Source organism: Vidua chalybeata, chromosome 1 (genome assembly GCF_026979565.1).
Source record: "Vidua chalybeata isolate OUT-0048 chromosome 1, bVidCha1 merged haplotype, whole genome shotgun sequence".
NCBI lineage: Eukaryota > Metazoa > Chordata > Aves > Passeriformes > Viduidae > Vidua > Vidua chalybeata.
Window position 1 is genome coordinate 22,469,092 of NC_071530.1, and position 23,672 is coordinate 22,492,763.

Genomic DNA, 23,672 nt, shown 5'->3' on the forward strand with positions numbered 1-23,672 from the left:
ACAGGGCTATTATTAGTAATGCTCTTAGCTATTTTTCCATAGACTGTGTTTTACACAAAAATCAATAAAAAATCAATGTAAGGTATTTGCTTTTTCTTCTTATGCAGAATAAATTTTAGCTTGTGTTTCTTTCTTTTGTTGCATGATTTTGAGGGTGGGCATTTGCTATTTGCCAAGGGCAGCAGAATCCCTGTAGTCGAACTTGCATAATGTAGCTTTCATCCTAAATTTTAAAAGCTTCATTTTGAAGAAGGTGCACAGTGAGCAAAAGGAGCTTTGCAATTGATCTTTGGAACAGTGAGCCAACAAGTGCCATGTGACTTAAGCTTATAATTTACAGACTAAATTGCCCAATTTAGGTATATTCTCTACACATTTGTCATTCAAAACATGGAGCCACCAAACTTGAAATCACTTGGGCAACAATATAAATAAATATAAGCAGTTTTTTTTATATAAGCTTTAAAACTTTGAATACATACAACTTCAGTTCCTATGTGGGCACCAAGGGAAAAAATATATATAATCCAGCTTTTTCAGCTAAATGCCTGAAGACATACAAGCATTGTCAGCACAATTAATCTCAGATGCTTAACAGAAAATCTTGTTCCATCCAGTGTAAGCCCTGATACAAAACAGAATGTTCACAGAAACAAGTATTTAAGTAGAGCATGGAAGGGCCAGTAAAGTGGTTATAGTAATGGAGAGATGTCTGTACATGGACTGATTAAGAGTGTCCAACACCAGCTCCAAGGCTGGCAACTGCACTGTCACATCATGTGAAGGCACTTTTTATAAATGTGCTACAAGTCCTGCCTTTGTATGACCTGTGTTCTGTAATCACAGCTCACGATGTCATGGATGTCAAAGGGGCCACTGCATTTTCTAAACTCAGAGTCCTATACTATGCTAGGCTATAATTTTGCCTAAAATTATAGAAAATTAGTAGAAATTTTTATTAATTTCTACTAAAAGCAGAATGTGCATGGGTGTTTTTGTGTATACACAAATACACAATATTGGGTATTTTCCCTTTGATGGAAAGAAAACTCTATAGCGTATGTGAGTACTAAATGTGAGATGCACCTTATTTCTGCAGAAGGCAAGTATGGGAGGGGTGTAGCATGCAAGCTGGGAAAAATGAAAATAAGGACTATGTTGGTTATAGTTGGAGCCATAACGTTGTCTTTGTTGATTGTTATCAATCACTTCTTTTCATAAAAAAGCTATCTGGAGATTTAAACAGCTATGTTAGCATTTAATACATTTATTCACATATTCAAATATTTGTTTGGAATCACTGTAGTTAAGTATTTGTCAATGAAAACCGAGGTTGGCATCAAGAATGCTTGAAAGACTTGGGATATGTGCACATCCAACGTGACATGTGTGCAACTTGCCCAAAGTGTATCCAGATCCTACGACTGGCAGCTGAAGTCCAGTCTGAGCAGTCCAGTAGGGTACCTGTGAGTGCACCAAACACTGTGTTGCCCTTTAATCTCAGCTGTCAACTAAACCTCAAACAGCTGCTCACTGTTTGCAAGTAGAAGATATCTACATCCCCTCACCCTTCTGTCCCGGCTTTTATTACTTTTTTGTATTGGTCTATGCAAGGAAAAGGTTGCTTTTGCCCTTTTCCTCGCTGCCAGGCTACCCCAAGAAGCACTTTCCTATCTGGGGTTTGTCATGGTGGCGTCTCATCGAGGGTTTTTTCATGATTAGTTTTTACGGACCCACCGGCCTCTTCCCTTCCAGCTGCCCAGCATGTGGGAGCCGCCGAGCATCTGCCCCGGACGGGGTGGGAAATGGTTTTCTCGCCGAGGTCGCGTTCACAAATAGCAGCCCACGAAGTGACTTTTCTGCCCGGGTGGAGGAGGGCGTCCCACGCGGGGGTCGCGGCAGAGCCGTAGCAGCGGAAGGCGGCAGGAGGGCCGGGCCGGGCCGGGCCGCGCAGGCTGTGGCGGTGCGGGCGGGCCGGGCCTCGGCGCCGCTCCCATGGCAACGGCCGGGCCGTGCTGCCGCCGCGGCGGAGCCACCATGGCCTCGCTGGCCGCGGCTCAGCCCTCCGCCCCACGGGCGGCCTCTCGCTACCCCGCTCTCGGCCCCTCTCGCAGCGGCGGCGAGAGGCGCACGAAGGGCCCTGACGCAGCCCAGGTGAGCTCCCCCGCGGGCAGGGGCACCCCCAGCCCCGGTGCTGGCCCTGCCCCTGCCCCTGCCCCTGCCCCTGCCCCTGCCCCTGCCCCTGCCCCTGCCCCTGCCCCTGCCCCTGCCCCTGCCCCTGCCGTCTTTCTCGGGCTGAGAGCAGCCCTGATGTGTGCTCTGCACACGGCTTGAATTTACCTGCTCCTGAGTAAATTCATGTTAGTTTAACACGGCTGTTTCACATTTTAAACGCCTTAAAAGCAAAATTTAAAAAAAAAAAAAAAAAAGGTTAAAAGTGTTGCTTTTTCAGGATACACAATCGAGGTCAGTGGATTTGAATCACGTCATCGCACTACTCCAAGATTCGGGATCAGTAAGTAACCCTGGTACCTTGCCATCTCTGTTACACAGGTGGTAACGGGGTTTTGACAGTTTCTTTAAACAGTTACTTCAGCACCCACCCTTAATAAACTCAGATGGGTTTATTATATCCAACACAGGTAGCTGGAGCTACAGAGCACAAAGATGAGTATTTCTTCTGGTATTTGAATGCTTCTAAAGATGATCATTGTTACTAACGAAAATGTGTCAGTTATGGGTTTATATTAAAAAAAAATCCATAGAGAAAGAGAAGATCACACAGGAACTTAAAGACAAAAGCATGACCATTCAAAAACTAGACATGCAGAAATTCTATCATTTTTGAGAATTTTAGAGTACTGAAACCTATAGCTGGGAAATAGATGTACATACAACCTCATTGAAAGTATGTTGTGAATTTATGTAATTGCCCAAGTTAACTGCTAACAGTTCTCCAGGGAGATGAATTTAAATGAAGGTGAAATATACAAAGGTCGATGTTGAAGAATAAATACAACTACCTACGCACACAGGAGAATCATCATCTCATGGGCTTTCACAAATGATTTTTTAGTCTTCACAAGATGATTTGGCAGATTAAATTCACTAAGACATCAAATAATTTTGATCCAAAATATGGATAATTTATGCTCTTAAACAAGGACCCGATTAAACCTAGTATGTTTTAAATTAATGCCCCACAGAGAAGTAGTTATATCTTCCCCTCTTCCCTTTTTTTAATACAGAGCTGATGGAATAAACTTACTGACTGAAGAAAAAAGTGCCAGATGATAGTGTTTACTGCTCCTGTAGAAAGCATAAAATATATGATAAAATGCCTATAGGATTCTGGGCTTGTAGACTCCTGAAACAACTTCCTGGCCTGACTCAAGTAGCAGGTGCTCAGGAGAGATGAAATGAATGCTGCGCATCACTGACACAACCTGACATGTCCTCACTTCAGTTGTTTTCAGCTTTGAATTTGAAGGCTGCTTCCTAGTGGTGCAGAGCAGTCTAAGCCACTTAGATCTACATGCTTCCACATTGATGTTGTGTGTGACATAGGTTTGATTTTCTTAGTTGCTTTACAAAGAATCACAAAGAATTTAAGAGAAAGAGTCGACACGTTTGAACAGGAGTTTTTGAAAGCCTCTTCAGTTACAAGAGAACAGACTTCATACTTAGAAATGAGGCTTCATCATGGAGTTAATCCTGCTTCAAAGCACTTTGAGAATGTTGTTGTGTCTTGTAAACTTTTAAATCTGATTTCCACTTTCATTTAAACTTAAAAAGGGATAAATATAATCATTTAAGGTTCTAGGGCAAAAACTACAATTAAAACATGCTTTTCATTCTTTTACTTAAGAAAGAGTTGGAAAAAGAGCAGCTGAAAACTCTCAAGAAGGTAGTCAAGCATTTTGAAAATGGACTTGTATCCTTTTTGCCACTCTAGAATTCTGAAGTCATGGTGTTTTATGTATGGTAATAGTCTGACTATTCAGTAAAATATTTGATGCTGTACTGTGCTTCCCCATGGAGAACAGGAATGATCATATACATTCTCATCACTGGCCTCCTTGTGTGCACACAGCCAAGGTTGGTAGGTTGGCTAGATTCTTGGATATTAGAATCATTTGTCACAAAATTCAATAGAGAGTTCTCACCTGCACAGTGGCTGAAAGTGTCCAAAATGTAACTGGTGTACTTTAAACTCTGAATAGAAAAGCATAATAATTGCCACTACTTAAGAAACAGCAGATAAAATAGCAAGATTAGAAAGACTTCCAGTAAGGAGACATTTTAAAGAAAAATGAAGTCAGACTAATTTATCTGTACAGTACAAACTGAAATAATGAGAAGTACTAAGGAGGGCGTTGCATGTGGAAAAATGTTATTAATTTCATACAGTCAGATAATTGCACAGTGATTTAAGGTATCGCATTACAACTGAGTTGTGTATTTAAAGGCAGTTTCTGTGAGTCAGTGGATTGGTAGTAACTTCTCCGTCTCAGTTCAGCTTTGATTTTGTGCCTTTACCCTGAAATTAAATAATTTCAATATGTATTTGGGTCCAGATTTTCAAATTTCAGTTAGTCACTTGGGACTAGAGGAGAAAACAACTGAAATATTACAAGCCTGTCTCCGAATTTAGATAGGTAAATCTGACATTGTGATGTAAAAACTTTTCATCCTCCATTTTTAGAAATTTAGTGCTTAGCTTCCAGTGAGTTCAGCTGAGAAGACACCTAAATCAGATTTGCAAAAGTTGTATTTATGTAAAAATAAGGCTGCTTTGAAAAGCTTAAGTATTGACTCATACTTCTTTTAAACACCTAACTTTGTAAACATTGGTCTTATTTTTTCTTGGCTGTGTCTTTGAACTGTGATGAGCACAGTTTTCAGCTTTTTCTTCTGATTCATAGTGGTATAGGTGATCTGATTTCCTTAATTTCACGTGAAAAGCCCCTTAAGGATATAGCACGGGTTACTGAAATTCTTAACCTGTGTGCAGAAAAAATGAATGAACAAGAAGCTTTCACTGAGCCTTTATGTGAACTTATTAAATTGTTTGGGTAAGTACCTCAGCCCCTCTTTTAGAGATTTAAATACTGCTTTTTAACAGCTTTATACATTTCTAAGGCAAGTGACGTATCTGTACAGGATTTTTCTACAAAGCACCTCTATCTGCAAGGTATCAATTTTATCATCCTTCCTTTTCATCAGCTGTCTTTTACTTGTGTCCAGTTTCTGGTGACATGAATGAGGAATCTATTTTAGCAGTTCATTATCTGTGCACCTACATCTTACCTAATTCAAAACTGTGTTGTACTTGGCCCCAGCTTGCTTGGAAGCAAGGTTCCCCAAGGCCTCTTATTGCCTAAGTCAATCTGGGACTGCTGGCATCAAAAGATTCAGCAGCTAAGTGGTACTGAGGTGTGTTTTTGCTGTTTTAGACAAGTTCTTAAGTGAGTTTAAAAACTTAGGGTGACTCAAAGACACTCTAATACCTGAAGGTAAGCATTACAAAATGACAAGCCATATTACAGGAGAGAATGAACCTCAAAAGGATTTAGGATTTATATTTAGTTTAAAAATGTATTGCATGAACTTTTGGGCATCTTTGTTGTCGTACTGTATTTAAAGTAATCTGTAGAATAGAATTTAGGTGTTATCCATACTTGTCAATAGTTTTCGCCTACTCAGTAATTCAGTAAAGTTATTTATGGTGTGCTTGTAGCTACAGTTACTCCTGTATTTAATTTCATTTGAGGAGAATAAGGAAGAGAAAAAAAAAAAATCACCAGATAGAAAACTAGTGGAAACTAGTGGCATAGTAAAACAGATATAACAGATATTCAGGTAAATTTTTACATAGGTTCCTGTCAGCTGTTATGTTTAATAAACACAGAACTTCTCAGCTGATTTTTTTAGTTCCCTAAGCACCCTGAGATGTACTGCTTTTTCTTTGCTGCCACACAGTGGGGAATGAGGAGGTACATCATGGAGTTTAATTTTCTCTGGTGTTTGCTAGAATCATAATGAAATTGAGCATGAGTGTATGAAGTCAATAAAATGTAGCTGTGAGACTTTTCCTCTTTTAGAGCGGTTCAGCACTAATTGTGGTTTCTGCAATGAATATATTTTAGAAAATTGCACTCTTGAGTTTTGCTTTAAGTTCCGTACTATGGAAATTCCATCACAATTCACTACTACTTCATATGACAGAGAAGCCTTTAACCAGAGGCAGGAGCTGGTTTTTTTGGTTTTTTTTTTTTTTTTTAGAATTAAGTTTCAGATACATTAATTTCTCCAGTAAAATATCCCATTATTTTGTAACTGCATCTGTTTGCCTGTCTTCTTCCCCCCCTTTTTTTTTTTTTTTCAGTGTCTTTTTTTCTATCTCCCCTGCCTCTCCCAGTATTTATTCTGTTGTTTCCTCTCCCCTTTCTTTTTCTCTGGCAGTGTTTATAAAGGTAAACCTACCAGAAAGCTGCTTCTACAGTACGTACTGCAGAGACCTTAGGATAATACTGTAATGTTTACTGTTAGACAGTTTTTAGCACTTATATGTTTATGTCATATCTGAGTATTTTGAGTATGTTATTGAGTATTTATTAATATCCTGTTTTTAAAAATAAATTTGTTGTTGTGCTATTTGGACTCAGTTTATTTGGTTTACTTTTATCCATTTCAAGAGGTCTTGCCCAGAAGTATGATCCCTTTTTTCCACCTCTACACATGTCTGTACATAGCCTAGCTCTGTAATAGCCTGATAGTGTCTAGATTGTAGGATTTAGTCTTCCACATTTAAATGACATTTGTTTATTCAGCATGTCTTGTTGCATCATATTTGAATTATGAAAATAGTATCTATGAACATTTACCACTAGTTGCCAACATGTGATTGCAGATTATGAAGCTTTCAGTGTAGAATCAGCATTGCAAAGAATGCATTCATCCTAGAAAAGGTGTCCTTAACTGAAAAAATTATCAAGGAAGAAGAGAACAGCTACTGAATTTTTCTGGTGAGTTGATTAAAACATAGTTGTAATATTTTCAATTTTCATTTTGCAGGTTACCATTTCAAAAAAAGAAATCATCTGATGAAGTAAACTATTCCGTTGAAGTTTCACAATCCATTGCACAACTGGGTGAGTGTAATCTGATATGCCACAATAAAATTATTATTATGCCACAATAAAATCAACTGTATTATTAGCATGATTTTAATTTATTGTTACTCCTTAGAACTCCTAATGTAGGTAATTTCTTTAAATTATTCATTCAATCCTCTGTGATTTTTTCATATTAGAAACAATTTTTACTTTGATCTGCAGCTAACCTGAAGATTGGCTAGCAGAATTACCTATTTGCCAATGTCGAAAGCCACATGAGAAAATGTTATCAGTGCAGATGAAGGAGTAAATGTGAATCTAGTGTGTTTAATTTCATTTTGATCTGAGAAATGGGGGTATCACTGTAAACACTGAAACCTGGGATGCCAGGAACACGTATCCTTACTGCTGCTATGCTCCCTTTATTTCATATCTTATCTGCTTAGAAGAGTTTCCAGTGATGTGGTAGTGATGACAACAGCTTAGTGTAGTAGCTTAGTAGCTTTCCTCAGAATTCCACAACTTCTGGAATAACATCCAGTGCCTTATAAGTGTCTGCAGCCATAAAGCAGAGAAGGTAACTGATTAAATTTATGCTACTCCTCTAAGATGCCTTTGTCCTCTCCAGTGTGGGGAGTCTCTGCCTCTTGAATATTTTATAATGAAACTGCATGAAATTACAGATTTGTCGGCAATACTAAGTGCTGTGAAAAGAAGAATACTGTGTTAAGAATACTTTCTAAAAAAATTATAAAGTCTGTTAATTACATTTATTTCTATTTTTGACAGGTTACTTGATGAGAGTTCCAAGCTCTCAAGTTAAAATACAAATCTGTAAGAGTATTGTTAGCTTTTATAATATGGAGCTACTAGGAAAACTACTTTCAGGTAAAGCAGGGTATTTTTATTTTTTGATGATCCCAACTACTTTGAAATGCCTCTTTTAATTAGCTATAGATTAATTTTTCTTTATAACTCTGGTTACTGTATCTCATATATTAAATATATAACATTGGCAAATGTATAATTAATATGTTTTAATAGAGGTGCATATTCTAAGTATGAAATAAGTTCATCAGTGTGCAAGGAATTATTACACTTACAAAATTAGCATTAAATGGCATCCAGAAAATGTGAAGTGATACAAGATCTCTGAAATGTGGGTAATGGAGGGGGAAAAAAAGCAGTTTGGATCAGAATTATAAGAAGGGAAATGTAGTTTTCAGGTTTTGATATATAGCCTGGAGAGAAGCAGCTCTAGTTTCACTTTTGTTGTGAGGGATAGATCTGAACCCATTTAAATTTGATTGAGTTCATAGTATATGGACACATTTGAGCATAGGTTTAAATAAATGGTGTGACTTATCTCTGCAGAAAGGCTATGCATGAACTCAGGCATGATCAGAATCCACTATTATATAATTCCTTTGATGGTGCCAGAGTCTGTTAGGTGAAATCAGTCATGGATCCCCTCCCACAGGGGCAAAACATCACATGCTCTGAGACTGTACTGTATTTATAGGCAGCCAGCCTCAAGTGAATATTGCCACACTGTGGCTCGAGAGTGCAGGTCAAGGAGCATGCTTGATGTCAGTGTGCTCCCCTGCTGTGCTCCTGCAGTGGGGCACTAGTCCTGTGCCCTTTACAAGTTCTCATTTATTTTAGGAGGCCTAAAGAAGCTGCTGCTACTACAACCCTTTCAAGATTCTAGAAACATGAAAGCACCCAAATGTGTTTTTACCTTACAAACAAGACTCAAATCCTGCAAGTAGCTATGTGTGCATTGAGTTCTGTATCTGTAAATAATTCCATTGGGATAAAAGAATGTTATTGAGCAATTTTTTTTTTCTTCTTCCAATTTAGAAAATAAGATACGTTATCTTGAAATGAAGAATGTGTTTCAGTCTGATTTTAGGTCAAATATTTCATCTCTAAGCGTATATGTAAATCTTGCCAAAGTCTGACCCTACAGAGTTCACTTATCTTTAAAGTAATTCAACTTGGAGCCTATCAGAGTGTGTGCTTAGTTAAACCTCATTTCACCATGTGCATTATCTGTATTTATCAGTCTTGTATTTAATGACATTTGATATATATGTGTGTGTATATGCACATATATATTTTTAAGCTGCTTAAGATAAACTTTGCTTTCATGAGTTATCATAATATAAAAATAAATATAAATTTATTTTCTCAATGCTTCACCTTCCCCATAATTCAGTAATGAAATACAGATTTGCATATGCATGGCCAGGAGTAAAAACAGGGACGCACTAGAAGGTCAACCTTGTAAATCAAAGTTTGGATTTTGATTTTACTATTTTAAGTAATATGATGATAGAATGCAGTAATTCTCTAGTCAACAGGCTACTGAAGAGAACTAGGTTACTGATGACTGAAGAAAGTTTTTCACTTCTATAGCCCTGCTTTTGCTTTCATTGTCTAAATTCTAAGAAGCAAGTAATTTGTTTCTATGGCATTGAAGTCTGCTTGAGGGTGACTCTGTTGTATACATTATAGGCACTATTCAGATATAAGAAAAGCAGCTCTTGAGTATTGCATTGTTTTTCTTAACTGCTTGAAATATAATACTCGATTTTCAATCCTTTCTTAAAAAAGTATGAACATTTTATGAAGTAATCAAAATTCTGAGTATTTACTGCATTTTAACTAAAGATATTGTATGTGCAGGTTACCAGCCAACAAGTCCAAACTATAAAATCCGGATGGCTGAAGCAGGAGGATTAGCAGAAGCTCTTGTTTTGTCACTAGCATTAGTTGAAAATCAACTTACTGAGAAGTTGTGGGTACTTAAAGTTCTCCAGCATCTTTCTACCTCTGGTTAGTACAAACTGTTCTTTCAATAGTCTCATTACCATTGATCTTAGATCATTTGTTCTCTGAACATTCCTGAAACAATTACTGACCTATAGAGAATTAATTACTGTGCTTTATATAATTTCAGGAATAAGTTGTGGACAAATGGTGAAGGCCCAAGCAGCCAGTAGGCTTTGCTTGTGTCTAAATGGTGCTGACCCCTCAGGAGAGCTGGTGTTCCGTTCCTCAGATATCCTATGGAACCTGCTAGAAAAAGCCTCAAAAGAAGAAGTTGTTAATCAGCTCAGAAGCTTGGAATGTGTACAGTAAGTACAGGGAGCATTTTATGAATTAATTTTGTAATTTTGGAGAAATCTGGAGCATGCTGTTGTGTAGGATTTTGTTTGAAATTAACTGAGAGAAATGCAAATGGGTCTCTGATTGCATCCTCATTAAGTTTTCAGTATTAACATAGTGGTTGCTGTTACAGGGCAAGAAAAAGGTGATCTGCTGCATAGTGCAGGAGGAATAGCTCTATCTATTGCTTTGTACAATAGAAGAGTTAATTGCAGCATTTTGAAGTTCCTACATTAGGCTTAACAGACCAGTATTCCTTCACTGTTGAAAGGCTGATGTTACAAAATTACAAGGAATTTCTATGCCATGATATACAAGGTTTATTTCTAGATCCTCTGCTGGAGTAAATAACAGGTTCTTCCTTAGTGAGTTAGACTGTTTCAACTATTTAAGATTGGATTATTTCTTCTCAATAATCATTCAGTAATGTCCAGCTCCACATTTGAGTAAATACTGTCTTTGTATTAATTAATTATAATACAAAGAATGGAAAATGCAATTTTTAATACATGCATCTTTCATCTACAAATAAATAGGATGTCTAGTGGTACTCAAGAGAATCCACTTCATAATAAAGTTTTAAGTTATTTCTCTTGTAGTTAAACCCTAAGGCTTTGAAAAGTATGATGCTGAATGAGGATTCATATATGTAGAGCTGTCCAACATTAGAATATCAAAGGGAAAGGTAAAAAATGCATTTCATTTTCTTTTAAGTGCTTTGAAAGAAGTATTTGTAGACCTCATGTGTGGCTTCCGGCACTGCGATTATCAGCTACGGAATGACCTCTTGGTGATTGCCACATTGCTAGCTGAAAACTCTGCAGTACCTATGATTGTAAGTATTTAGAGTTGTATTCCAGAGACTAATAACTTCTCCTTTGCTTTTATAAGCTTGGTATTCTTCCCCATTAGGGTTCTGATATTTTTTTCTCCTGTGTCTCCAGTGCTTTTTTCTTTCTTGGATTTGCTGAGCAAGAAAACATTTTTTCTTTCTGCAGTTGTCTTTACCTCAAAGAGATTTAAAATCTGTAGGTCATTAGCCCAGAATACTAGCATCAACCTTATTTAATACGTAGAAAATCACATTAACGTTATTTATGCAAAATTTAATGTTAATTCTTGTATTCTTGTATGGATTCTTGAATGTGCCATTCTCCTAAAATGAGTTTTGCACTAAATCTCATTTGTTGTTTGAAGATGTAGGTTATATTCAGATGACCCAAATTCAATGTGTTCCTCATAACTGGGAACAAGAAGGGTGTCCAAAAATCAGCTCAGGAGCTCTAAGTAAGATTCTGAGAAAATAATTACTTAGGTCCTGTTAATAAGAGGCACGTACATTATTTTAAAGACTACGTCACATAATGCACTACCATGACTTGCCTGAAATGTAGATGAGTCCTTCTTCTGTAATATTCTAGAATTTTTATGAGAAACCTGCAGAGAAATTAACTTCATATAGACATTAATATTGCTTTAGTCTCTTGTTTTACGCTTGAGACTTACAGCTTCAAATGAAGTTGTGACATACATACTGAATAATTAAGCAATCATATCCCTGTGGATCAATTGGCTGTTCTGGAATATATTACTTCCCTCTTGAAGAGAAATTTACCAATTGGCTGTATTACTAAATGAAGATTACAGACTTTTCATTCAAACTTTTTATTTAACACCAAATAGTATGAAATATCTGTTACACTATTGCAGCAATGTATTGGATATCTAAAACATTCAAACTATTTATCTGGCTGTAGAAACAGGGCATTTTATTCCTACAAAATAACTAAACCAGATATGTATCTTTAAGTCCTTATACTAAGAGGAAGAAAAATTGTTTCTATGCAAAGAAAATATTAAAACAATTTAATTTAGGTTCTTTACTCTCAGCCTGCCTAGAGATTTTACAAGGTATAAATATCAGGTAGAAAAAACATGAACATTACCGTTTAATTCTGCCTTTATAGATAATACTAGAGTAATTTGCTTCAGAATGTTCCCTTTTCTTCTTAATATACTATTCAAGCAACTTCAGTTTTGTATTTTATATAGTTCACAAATCAGTACAGGAGTCTGAGCCTTTCAAAAGGAAAAGTTTTCTCATCACAAGCAAACTGTAAAATTTCTGTAAAGTTCCTAATGATATTATTATCTTTGTGTTAGAAAAAAAATGGTTTGCTAATTGCTTACCTCAGTAACAACACTCTTTTTCATCTAATGTGCTGCATAGACATCTCCTGGCTTTGGTCCTATCCGTAGTTATATTAGACATTATTGTCGTTCTGTTAGCTCTCTAGGAGCTGTGATTTACAAGATTGTATTTCTTAGCTTTTCATATGCAGTATTGGTAAATTCTTCTTGCCCATACATGCAGTTTTCATATGCTTACTTGTAAATGCTCTGAATTTTAAGTGCATTGGTATGCACAACTGATACCACAAAATTATATGTACTGATGACCTTGATGTAAAACATGACCAAATGCATTTTAAAAAACAGTTCTAAAAACACTGAGAATATTTTTTTGTGTTAGATTATAGTACTGAATGCAAGTATTTGGGACTTCCCCACAGAAGTTCAGACTTGTACTGAATGAAACATGGGTTTCACTGATTGTACCCTTAGGACTGCACTTATTTATTGTTGTATAATGTACAAATGGTTGTTCTCTTCTTTGACAAAATTCTGTTTATTCTGCCACAGGATACATTAAATTTTGTGTTCTGAAGAAAAAAGTCAAGTCAAAATTAAATCATAAGTCTTAATTTCACTGCAATTTAATTAATGTATGTTTTTTGAATGCCTATTAGGAAAGTGGATTTGCAAAGGTCTTAATAGTACTTGCAACATGTCCTGAAGGTAAGAGATTCCATACTGCATAATTACACAATTTTTTGCTTTTAATTATGATTTTTTTTAAACTTACCTACCATTTTCTTCATAGTTAAACTTCTCAATCCCTTGGTAAAGGGTTTTAAACTTACCTACTCATATGAGGATTTTGAGATGAAGAAGTTACTATTTAATGTATTAGGAATCTTCTCTAAAGACCCATCTGCTGCACAGGTAAGTTGTAACAGAATAGAAATAATAATTATAAAAAAAAAATACTAAAGAATCATGAGACTATTATTTATCTGTCCATCTACCATAGTCCAGTACACTGAAATTATCTGTTCTTCAAATCAAGAATTCATACATAGCCTCAGACCAAGCCCTGCTGTTGGAAAGCAGCCTACAATTCCTATTTTAGAAAGTTACGAACTTAGACCACGCTAGGAAAATTGCTGACAAGTGACTTCAGAGCATTATTGAAATACACCTGAAGAGCGTAATAAAATTTAGCAAACCACAATCTCTGGGAAAGCTACAGAATATAAAAAGAGTTTGCCTGTACTTGTAGTGCTCATGACATATTTTCTCAATAAATATGTAATTTTGTTGGTGTAGGGCAGATAAAGTTGACTCACCCTTTAGATTTTTCTTACTTGCATGTGAAACCTGTAAACTGTCTCTCTTTTTCTTTGTCTGGATTCTGCAGCTCCTCAGTGAAAATCATGTGATGCCAGCTTTGCTTTATTATGTAAAACAAAATCAAAAGCCTGGATTTTCTGACTGGTCTGCTGCCCAATATGAAGAATTACAGCTTCATGCAATTGCTGTTTTAGCTTCAGTGGCTCCTGTGTTAGTAGACAAATATTTGTCCTGCCAAGCGAATACTCTTCTCCTTATGTTTCTAGAATGGTGTACAGGCCAAGGTCAGTGGGTACTTGGGGCTTTCACACACAGGTAACTTCAAAACAGCTCAACTGAGCCTACTTTCTTTGACAGGAAAGGAAAATGTAAAACTCATGATGTCAGAATGATTCTTTTTCATAGGCCACCTAGGAAACAAATGTTTCCAAAAAACAATGAACCATCCTTTTTTTTTTCTACTGAAAGATGAGCTGGTGCCCCTCTCCCTGTGTACCACTATACTGATATTCCTTCAGACAAACACTTCTACTGTCTGTATTTTAGGTAAGTCAGGCCCTTTCCTTGTGGCAAGAAGTCCAAGCAGGAATTCCTGCCATGGGACAGGACATGTTAATTCAGAGTCGTACATAGTGAGACAGGTTCCAGACAACAGCTGGCATCTGGGCATCAGATAAGAGTGTGGGCTAAGCAAAAATATAACTAAGTGCACTCAGTTTTATTGACCAGATTTCTAAGGATAGGTATTTTTCCTCGTAAAATTGGTATGTCTTCCTAGGTTTCCTCAGAAATTTCCTAAGAAATTTTTATTTGGGTTGAATGGAGATCAAAAGGTGGATATTAAATGTCATACTAAACATAACATATTTTGAGTTTATAAAACTGCTCATGAACCTAGTAAGGTTAAAAAATATATAATAATTTTAAATGTTCACCAAAATGTTACCTTTCTTATGCATGTAAAAAGTGTAGTTCTACACAAAAAGGCTTATTACTAGATGGTTTTAAACAAGAATAATTTCTAACTTCAATGGGGTTTGGGAGTTTTTGTTGTTGTGTTTTGGGTTTTGTTTTGTTTTATTTTTATTTTTCCTGAGCACATTATTCTGAACATAGATTATCTGCCAAAACCAGTATTCGTTGTGATTGCTCCATAGATCCTTTCTTTGGTCGAGGTAACAGTTTCCGTGGAACAGGTGGTCGTGGCAACAAACTTGCGCAAATGCGCTACAGCCTTCGAGCTCTGAGATCTGTTGTGGCCCTCTATGATGATGCTGTGAGCATAAATTTGTGTGACCAGGGAGCAATTAGCCAGCTACTGGGTAAAGCACAATTTGTATTGCTGTTCTTTAATTAGTACATTTCTGTACTGAGAATGTTCATGCTTTTTGTGTGCCGTGCTTTTAGTGTGTCCTTTGACTGCTGAAAAGCTAAAAATCCTCTACCAATTAATCCAAGATGTAACTGATTTGATGTTAATTTTTTTCCATTTCAATACACATCGAACGAGTTAAGCAAAGCAATTTTAAAAGTTTAGATGTTTAATTTCAGAGCAAAAGCTGTCCCTTCTCACTTTGTGTTACTGCATTTGGTAGATCCTGTTTTCATTGTGGCAGTCCCCAGAAACTCCAGCCCATGAGTATTTTTCCACCTAGGTCTATCATGGTGTTGCTTTCCACAACTCCTCTTAGCATAGAATAAAACTAGTAACAAGGTACCTTTATATGAGCAACGTGAAGGAAAAAAGCAGAATAAAACTGCTTAATCACTACTCCTGCAATTTTAGAGTATTTCTTGTTCAGTAACACATACCTACTGTTAAATTTGGTTTAAGTTCCAAAACAAGCTGGTTTAAGTTTTTCTTACAATAACAGAAAGTTTTCAGTACTCTGAAGGAAACAAAACAGAAAAGATCCTTTGGAATTCAAAGAGTATGTTCTAACAAAAAGCCTAGAAACAAAGTATTTTATAGCCTCGTTTCAACTGCAGTGAAAACTCTTGAAACCTACAGCTTTTAGTGAAAGCAAAATTATTACTATACCTTACATATCAGAATCAAGTAACTTTTAGTCTAGGGGAGAATTTGTGTATGAATGGCCTCTTACACATAATGGTTCCAAGGCCGATTTTCTCGGCAATGGTGGTATTTCATGTCTTTCCCACATTTCCACTGCCAGTTCAAACATTTGTGAAGCTGTGGAGTAGAGTGAACCAGCCAGTTGGTTGTCTTTTTCTCAGAGTTCCTTAATTCATATCAGTTCCCTGAATTCCTTACACTGATGCAATATAAGGGGCAGCACAGAGTATGAACAAGGGGAAGTCAGTGCAAGCTGCTGTCATTGTCACCAAGAGTAAAGGCCATGAAACTGCAGCATCAGAGTGCTGCACTTCTGGAAGCTATTATTAAAACATAGGAGATAAAACTGAACTTACTTTAAAAATCCTTTCATATAAATTCGAGTTTTGTAAAAAGCAGCAGCTGTAATAGAATTTTGACATGTGTATAGAGCATTCATATATATAAAATATATCCATTTACAGACATCTTAAAGTATGCAGCAGACAAATCTAAAGAAAAAGAAAGTACTGTTGTGCTGGAAATCCAAGCTGACATATTATTTATTTTGTCTGTTCTCTGTGAAAATGATGTCCACAGAAAGGTATGTATCTTTCTACCTTATACTGTGCAGAAAATGTCAAAACATATTATATTTTCTTTTAAGGGACACTGCTTTTTATGTGTTTTAATTGAAAAGCAGATGTCAATTGTAGTTCATTGTTAAAAAGTCATGTTTCTTGACCCAGCTAAAATATCAAAACACTCAGAAATCCACTAGCAAGTGTTGAACCTATTTGATTGTTAATTTACATTATTTTGACATGGATATATGAAAATGTGTTAAGAGATGAATTAGCACTTTGGAAAAACTGAAGATCTTTCTTCCTATGTGTACATCCTGCTCTAACAAGTGGACCAAATTTATTACAATATAAATATTTACATTTCCTATTTTCCATTGTATTTTCTTACATGTTTAAATTTAGTAAATATGGCTTAAGAAACATTGCTTTAATTAACATTTCAACAGGATCTCTTCAGCTGTGAAGGAATTGGTATACTCATCTCATTCTTTAAGATGGATCCAAGGAAGTTGTATTGTGGATTAGGCCACAATTGTCTCCTCCTCAGTGCACTCGACTGCTTGTGGTTAGTGAACTATTTTAGCAGCAGTAAATCAGAAAAATGTCAAGTCTTGTATTTTAGGTCTGCAATGCTATGACCTTTCTCTGCACATACAGGACTTTCTTCTGTTTATAATGTATACTAATTCTTCATAAAATTTGACTAATTAAAAATTATGCAAAAGAAATGGAATACACTGCATGTAAGATTTTCTAAATATGGATTCAGTGTGACAACCTCACTCCCCACACAGAGTGACCTCCAGACACGCAGAGTGACTCAAGACTTTCTAAGAGAGGCATATGGTTAGAGTCTGTAAATAACTTTAGAGAGGTAAACAGCAGGCAAGAATAGATCAATATTGGCAAAAAACTATGTAAACATAAGAATTGTTTGTAAACTGGCTATATTGGGCTAGAAATATTTTAAAGATTGCCAATACATAGGAGGAAAACAAAAACTTAATTTTTTTAAGGCAGAGGTTGATAAATACATTAAAAATCAAATATGTTTGCTACGAGAAAATACTTATGCTGGAGCTCACTTTAGTTTCTCTGTTAATGACCATAGCAGAGGAAGTAAAGAAGCAACAGCAACATGAATGCTGGCTTTATGATCATTTTAATCTGGGAGAAGCAAACTGTTGCCAAAAAAAGTCTTGCTTGACTCACCCGCTTGTTTTTGCTGGCAGAAATATCCACACAGCCCTACAATAAACCAGATTAGGGACATAACCTGGTTACATTTTAAACTCGTTTACTGAGTTAGTTTCAGTTCAAATACATACTACAGTTCATTGAGAGCCTGCCAAATTTATCAGGCTGTTTCAAGGAAGGTGTGCCACCTGCAGGAGAAGAAAGAGCAGTCAAGCAGGGTATATTTAGAGGTGTAAATGAAAAGGCATGTGAAACATGATTTTTCTACTCCCTGAAGGTATGAAGCATATTACATATTGCATACCAAATGGTATGAAATTCAGCAAAATAAATTAGATGATTGTAGAATGTTCAGAATCATAACAGTGTTTCTTCATAAATGAAATTATTTCTGTTTAAGGTCCTGTGTCATTGGATGTTACATTGCAGAGGACTCTTTTATTGAAAAACAGGGCATTTTTCTCCTTCTGGATTTGTTGGCAGTAGGTATTTTTATGATTGGTTTTATAGAATGAAAGCGTAGGAAAACAACATGGCAAATTGTGTTATTTTTTAGCAGTATCTCCTAAGACTGGTATAATACAAAAATACAAACAAAGTCAATCAAAACTAACAAAAACAAACAAAAAAAACACAAAAAAAAAAAAAAAAAAAAAAAAAAAAAAAAAAAAACACAAACAAAAAAAATCCCAATTATATTTAATTTCCTCAGACAGACCAGGATATCTGCTCAGAAATTATTGTATAGGTATATTTTTATACCTATTTTTAATATATTTTTTATATTTTAATTATTGTATATTTTTTAACATGTATTTGACAGAGGGAGTTTTTAATTTAACAAAATTATACTATTTTTGAAAAGAAAACCCAAACTATGCTCTCAGTTTGCATGACATCTCTCTTTAGAAAAGCACTTCAGTTCTTCATATTGGAAGTTAGTAAGAGCACTTGATGGCTTTAACAGTATTTATGTTTGAAGTTACTTTGTACATGTATCTTGTGTGTATAGCTACTTCTGTGGATCTTGGACATGGAGCTGGCACAGACATTTCACCTCTTATGAAGTAAAAAGGCACCTTTTCCTTGGGTCATTCACTCCTCATTCACATGGTTGTACTGTCAGCCGCTGATGTTCTTGCAGTGCAAGGCTGCAGACCCTCAGAATAACAGAATCAGAATGGCCTGGGTTGGAAGGAACCTTAAAGATCATCCAGTTCCAACTCCCCTGGCCATGGGCAGGGCCACCTTCCACTAGATCAGTTTGCTCAAAATCACATCCAGCCTGTCCTATCCAGCCTTCAGGGTTGGGACATCCACAGCTTCTCTGGGCAAGCAGCCTCAAAGGAAAGAATTTTTTCCTGATATTTAATCTAAACTGACCCTCTTTCAGTTTGAAGCCCTTGCCTCCTCTCAGCTGCTGCCAAAAGATCTGGCCACAAAACAGAAGGTGTGTTGTGAGGTACTGCTCAGCCTCTGCCTTCCGAGTTATGTTTCTTACAACAATAAACCTTGGTAGCAGTGTGTTCTCCAGCATATGATCGTAGAGCCATGTACACAGAATCTACTGTGTGATTCTACACACAGGAATGCATCTTGTATGATCCTACCCTCATGTTCCTTGATTTATGGAACTTTGCATAGCAGGATCCCAGAAACTTTAAGGATTTACAAGCTTATACATGAATTTTGTGCAAATACTAGTGATGAAAAGCTTGCAGTTACTTGATTACATAGTACACAATTTCTCAGAAAGAAGACATCATTGTGTTTTGAACAGTTTAAAACTTTCTTTACTTTGTCCTTGATAAAGTTAAAGGAAAAGAACCTGTGCAATATAATTCTTGGAATCTTGGTTGAATTTTCTGACAAGCCTAAAACCGCTTTGCACATGAGTATCTGGCGAGGGAAGAGAGATCAAACAGCAGCTAACCTTCTAATACAGTTATGGAGACAGGAGGAGTTGGACTTGGGAGTCAGACGGGATCAATATGGAAGGATTGTTGGTAAGTTTTATGGTGCATGTGGAACTGTGAGCAGTCCAGTAAAATAATGACATTATTTGCTTTTGTAGTCTGAATTCTGATGACAGTAAATAACAGCATTTATAACTTTACACTATAAGTCTTACCAAACCTAAAATATCTTCCATTTCATTTATTTTCATTTCATTTTATTTTTTCATTTATTTTCATTTTATTCTGGCCAGTATATGGCATTTTCTACATCAGCTGGGAATGAACCAAGTATTGAACAGAACCATGGCCAGCTTTTCTAATGCTAGACAGTTAAACTGCTTAATTTCTTCCACGAAAGGCATTGTGTTTTGTTCTATGTGGTAAAAAGAAGTGAGTGTTGTTCTCACAAATTTTTAGTCATGCTAATTAAAATTTCCTGACCCAAATTATGTTCAAACTCTTGGCCAAACAATCAAAATTATTTGTGTGTCCACAAAGTAAGACGGATTTCCTCTAAGTTTGGGAACATACTACTACTTCATTCTTCTACTCTGGTTTTGTGTTTTTATATTAGACACCAAGAGACCTATTGCTACCAGCTTCCAGAAACAGCAAAAGGTCATTCCACTGCCTGCCAGCTGTCCCAGTTTTGCCATCATGGAAATTTCAGAGAGCATACGGGCAAAAATTTATTCATTGTTTTGCAAGCTAGGTAAGACAAATCAGTTGCCTTGTTAGTGTCATATTTGTCATTAAACTGAACTTACCAATAAAGTCACTATAAAACAAAAAAAAACAAGGTCAAAGGAAACATTGTGATTCAGCATCAGAACTCTCTAATTAATAGATGCTTGGTTGTTATGTTTTTTTAAAAAATCCTTCTTTATTGGGATTTCAAGACTTCCCCACTACTTTGCTGTCCCTATCACCAGGAAGAATCTTTTTAGGACTAAACCTAAACTTTGCTTGAAATTCTCTGCAATTTATTTTCCCACACACACAATAGATTTTTCACGTATTTTAGCACTTGTACATTTATTTCTCTAAGTTGAGAAAGATATTACTCATTTATTGCATTTTCTAACATAATCTCTAATTATTCTTTTTTTTTCTGTAGTCTTTCCAATTGAATCAAATTCTTCTTGGTCTGTAGTGTCCCAAAGCTGAACAAAGTACTCCAGCAGAAATCTCACAGCCAGATAGAGTTATGTTACTCTACACATCTTGTAAATAAACATTCAGACACAAATGTAACAATAGCAGTATTCCTAGTGGCACGATGTTTGCTCATTCAGCTTAGAATGTTGTACAGGTGGCTATTCCTACAGTTAGAATTTTCTGTTTGTCCTTACTGAATTGAATTCTGTGTTTTTAGATAATTTTTCTGAGTGGCAAGATTAATTTGCATTTTAATATTTTCTCTCAAAGTGTGGCAGTCCCTCTTAATTTTTCTTTGTTTGTACACTGAACTCATTATACCCTTGTCTTAAAACCTAGACTGAACTCGAGATAAATGATAAATTCTTCCACATCCATGAGATTTTTTTTTCTGTCTGTATACAAAAGTTGGGTCTTAGTTTTCAGTAATTCATGTTGGATATTAATTTGGTTTACTGTTAACATTTAGCTGCATAAACGTTATTTAATTATTTCTTTCATGGGTTTTTTTAGGCTTATTTTTGTTTTGATGTCCATCCTCTGCAGTTCAAAGATAATCAGTAATTGTTGTTAGATTGCTTCAGCCAGTTCTCTGCTTTACCTAGAGAATGAGCTGGTTTGAAAACATCCTTAGTTTTTCTAATAATCTATAGCTACTTACTCCTCTGTTGTAACCCAGGTTCTTACTAATTTTAGTAATGTTAATTATATTAAATGTTGGATCACAGCTGAATTCTTTACTAAAATAAAAAGGCGTAAGATTTTCTTTCAGCTTTCTCCTGTATTCACAGATATCCTCCATGTTAGTTATATACATTGTACTGTCTCCTGTGAAGTACTGAATTATATGAAAGTAGACAATAACATATGGATATATAGTCTTTTGTCAGCAACTTCCTCTTACTGTTAAGCTCCATAGCAGCCTGTAACACGACCATCTAGAAAATCAGTGGTGGTAAATGGTCTTTATTTACAGTATTTCTTAGCTTTAAAACATGATGTAATTATTCTCTAGATAGATGCTACTTTCCCAGTTACCACACAGATGATATGATGAAGTCTAGAAAGAGATTTGATAGATTATATTTAATTTTTTTTAATTAAGTGCCATTATCATTCAATGCACAAACAAAAAATTTAAAATAGTCTCAGCAATCATAGTTTCCTACCTTATTCTTTTACACATACTGGGAACAGTTTTAAAAGATGGAGTCATGATGCTCAAGGCATTATGCTGAAGACAATAATCTACAAGATGGAGGGACACCCTCATTACACAGCTTTAGAACAAAGCACTAGTATAATTTTCCTGTTGGCTACTTCACAGTTAAAGCAAACTGTGTTTTAAGCAGTTTGTCAGCTGAACTGCTGCCCCAGAACTTGTGATCAGTAGACTCAACTGTTTGTCTGCTTTAACAGAAATTAAGCCCTTACCACAGAAATGTAGCATCCTGGCCCACCAAGTGATTGGAAGGCAGACAGAGCCATTCATAAGTAAAGATTTTAGTACAGAGAGAGTGTATTATGGAGAAACAGGGGGTTTTTATCAGCAGAAAATGCTCAGGATCAAAAGTGACTGACTGGTGTGTATGTGATGAAGTATTGCATATGTTTATATGACAAATAAGGTTTTTAGAATATTATATTTTAAGATAAATTCATCATATTGATGTGATTAATATTCTTTTAGGTTTTGAAAATTTGCCTGGCCTATCTACTGAGGATTTTGTTACACTTGCTATTATACAACATTATCTTGATTTTAAAGTGAGTATAGTTCAAGCAAATAATACTATCGTACCTGCATTCCCAAAAATAACAAGTATATCTCTGGACACAACAAACAAATAACCCTTCAAAAGTTGTCCCCTATGTCACAAGTCACCTATAATTTCAGATAGTGAAAGCCAGTATTCACCAGCAAAAGAAGCAATCCCACCTCCAACATTGCATCATTCCCCATCTTCTTGCTTCATATTGCTACAAATATTTGTGACCATGCAGCAAGACTAGAAACTAATGCTAGTTAAAAATAACTCGGAAAAAAATAGTTTTAACTGTTTGCCAGATCAAAACAGGAATGTGCCAGGAGTAAGAAATTGGGGAAGGACTGGAGAGTAGGACTGCGTCCTTGAGCAGTAAGGCTGCTTGGGAAGGCTTAGGGAAGCTTATCATGACTGAATCTGGCATAGTAGTAGTTCAGTCTAACCTTGCATAAAAATTCTAAGAAGTCAAACAACAATAATGAGAGAGATGGCTGCTCTATTTTATTTTTAATAATTGGAACTGAAGAATGAGATAAATACCAAATCTCATGGTGTATGTTTCGCACACAGATTGGAGAGGTTTGGAGCGAAATATCTGCAGAAATAAAAGAAGAATTCAGGCCTGTTAAATCAGATGAGAAAACCTTGAAATCTATTTCAGAGGAGTCAGAAAATACTGGAAAAATGGTTTTTGCTCTGCAGACTGAAGTGCTTAAAAGACAACACCACCAGGAAAAGAAAAAAACTTACAAGGAAGTAAGACAAAGGAGTATTTAAATAAGGAAAGCCCACCTAAGTGTTTTTTTTTCCATTCATATGCAGATTTTCTTATTATATAATGTTGAGAATCCTGTATGTGAACGCTGCTTGAAAAGTTTTAATCTGTCTCAGCAGCCAAATTTTAACTTTAAATTAAATTAGGTTAACCTCAGTCCTCCCAGCTTCTATAAATTCCACAGAATTTAGAGAGCAACATGAAAAAATGAAGCAGTATCATCAGTGATGCATCAGCAATGGGGTAGCAAGAAATGATCATTATTTTACTATAGAGTTGCATCCATGTTCATCTGTAGCAGATAACAATACAAAGTACCTATTACAACTACACCTGCTTCTTAAAATGAAATATAAATCTCTATTATAAGCCCCCTTTTTGAATATTCATGGACCTTTATTACTTCAGA

General features: G+C 35.9%; 1 protein-coding gene and 1 long non-coding RNA gene across 2 annotated transcripts in view; one reads left to right on the plus strand and one right to left on the minus strand.

The window, feature by feature from the left end:
- Positions 1–1,251: 1,251 nt before the first annotated feature.
- Positions 1,252–1,980, minus strand: LOC128800710 (uncharacterized). Its single transcript, XR_008435032.1, has 2 exons — positions 1,738–1,980; positions 1,252–1,464 (listed from the first exon to the last, which is right to left on the minus strand). It is a non-coding gene; the product is annotated as an uncharacterized LOC128800710 (long non-coding RNA).
- Positions 1,981–1,998: 18 nt separating this feature from the next.
- Positions 1,999–23,672, plus strand: part of LOC128800320 (GTP-binding protein 10-like) — a 59,743-nt gene continuing 38,069 nt past the window's right edge. Inside the window, exons 1-20 of the mRNA XM_053965537.1 lie at positions 1,999–2,154; positions 2,453–2,515; positions 3,869–3,934; positions 4,966–5,075; positions 7,078–7,154; positions 7,908–8,006; positions 9,810–9,959; positions 10,084–10,261; positions 11,007–11,127; positions 13,103–13,151; positions 13,237–13,358; positions 13,834–14,050; positions 14,924–15,088; positions 16,308–16,426; positions 16,856–16,974; positions 18,007–18,088; positions 19,420–19,612; positions 20,139–20,276; positions 22,413–22,489; positions 23,059–23,244. Of these exons, the coding sequence (XP_053821512.1) occupies positions 2,038–2,154; positions 2,453–2,515; positions 3,869–3,934; positions 4,966–5,075; positions 7,078–7,154; positions 7,908–8,006; positions 9,810–9,959; positions 10,084–10,261; positions 11,007–11,127; positions 13,103–13,151; positions 13,237–13,358; positions 13,834–14,050; positions 14,924–15,088; positions 16,308–16,426; positions 16,856–16,974; positions 18,007–18,088; positions 19,420–19,612; positions 20,139–20,276; positions 22,413–22,489; positions 23,059–23,244 (2,448 nt within the window). The 5' untranslated portion in view covers positions 1,999–2,037. The remainder of the gene's footprint in view (positions 2,155–2,452; positions 2,516–3,868; positions 3,935–4,965; positions 5,076–7,077; positions 7,155–7,907; positions 8,007–9,809; positions 9,960–10,083; positions 10,262–11,006; positions 11,128–13,102; positions 13,152–13,236; positions 13,359–13,833; positions 14,051–14,923; positions 15,089–16,307; positions 16,427–16,855; positions 16,975–18,006; positions 18,089–19,419; positions 19,613–20,138; positions 20,277–22,412; positions 22,490–23,058; positions 23,245–23,672) is intronic.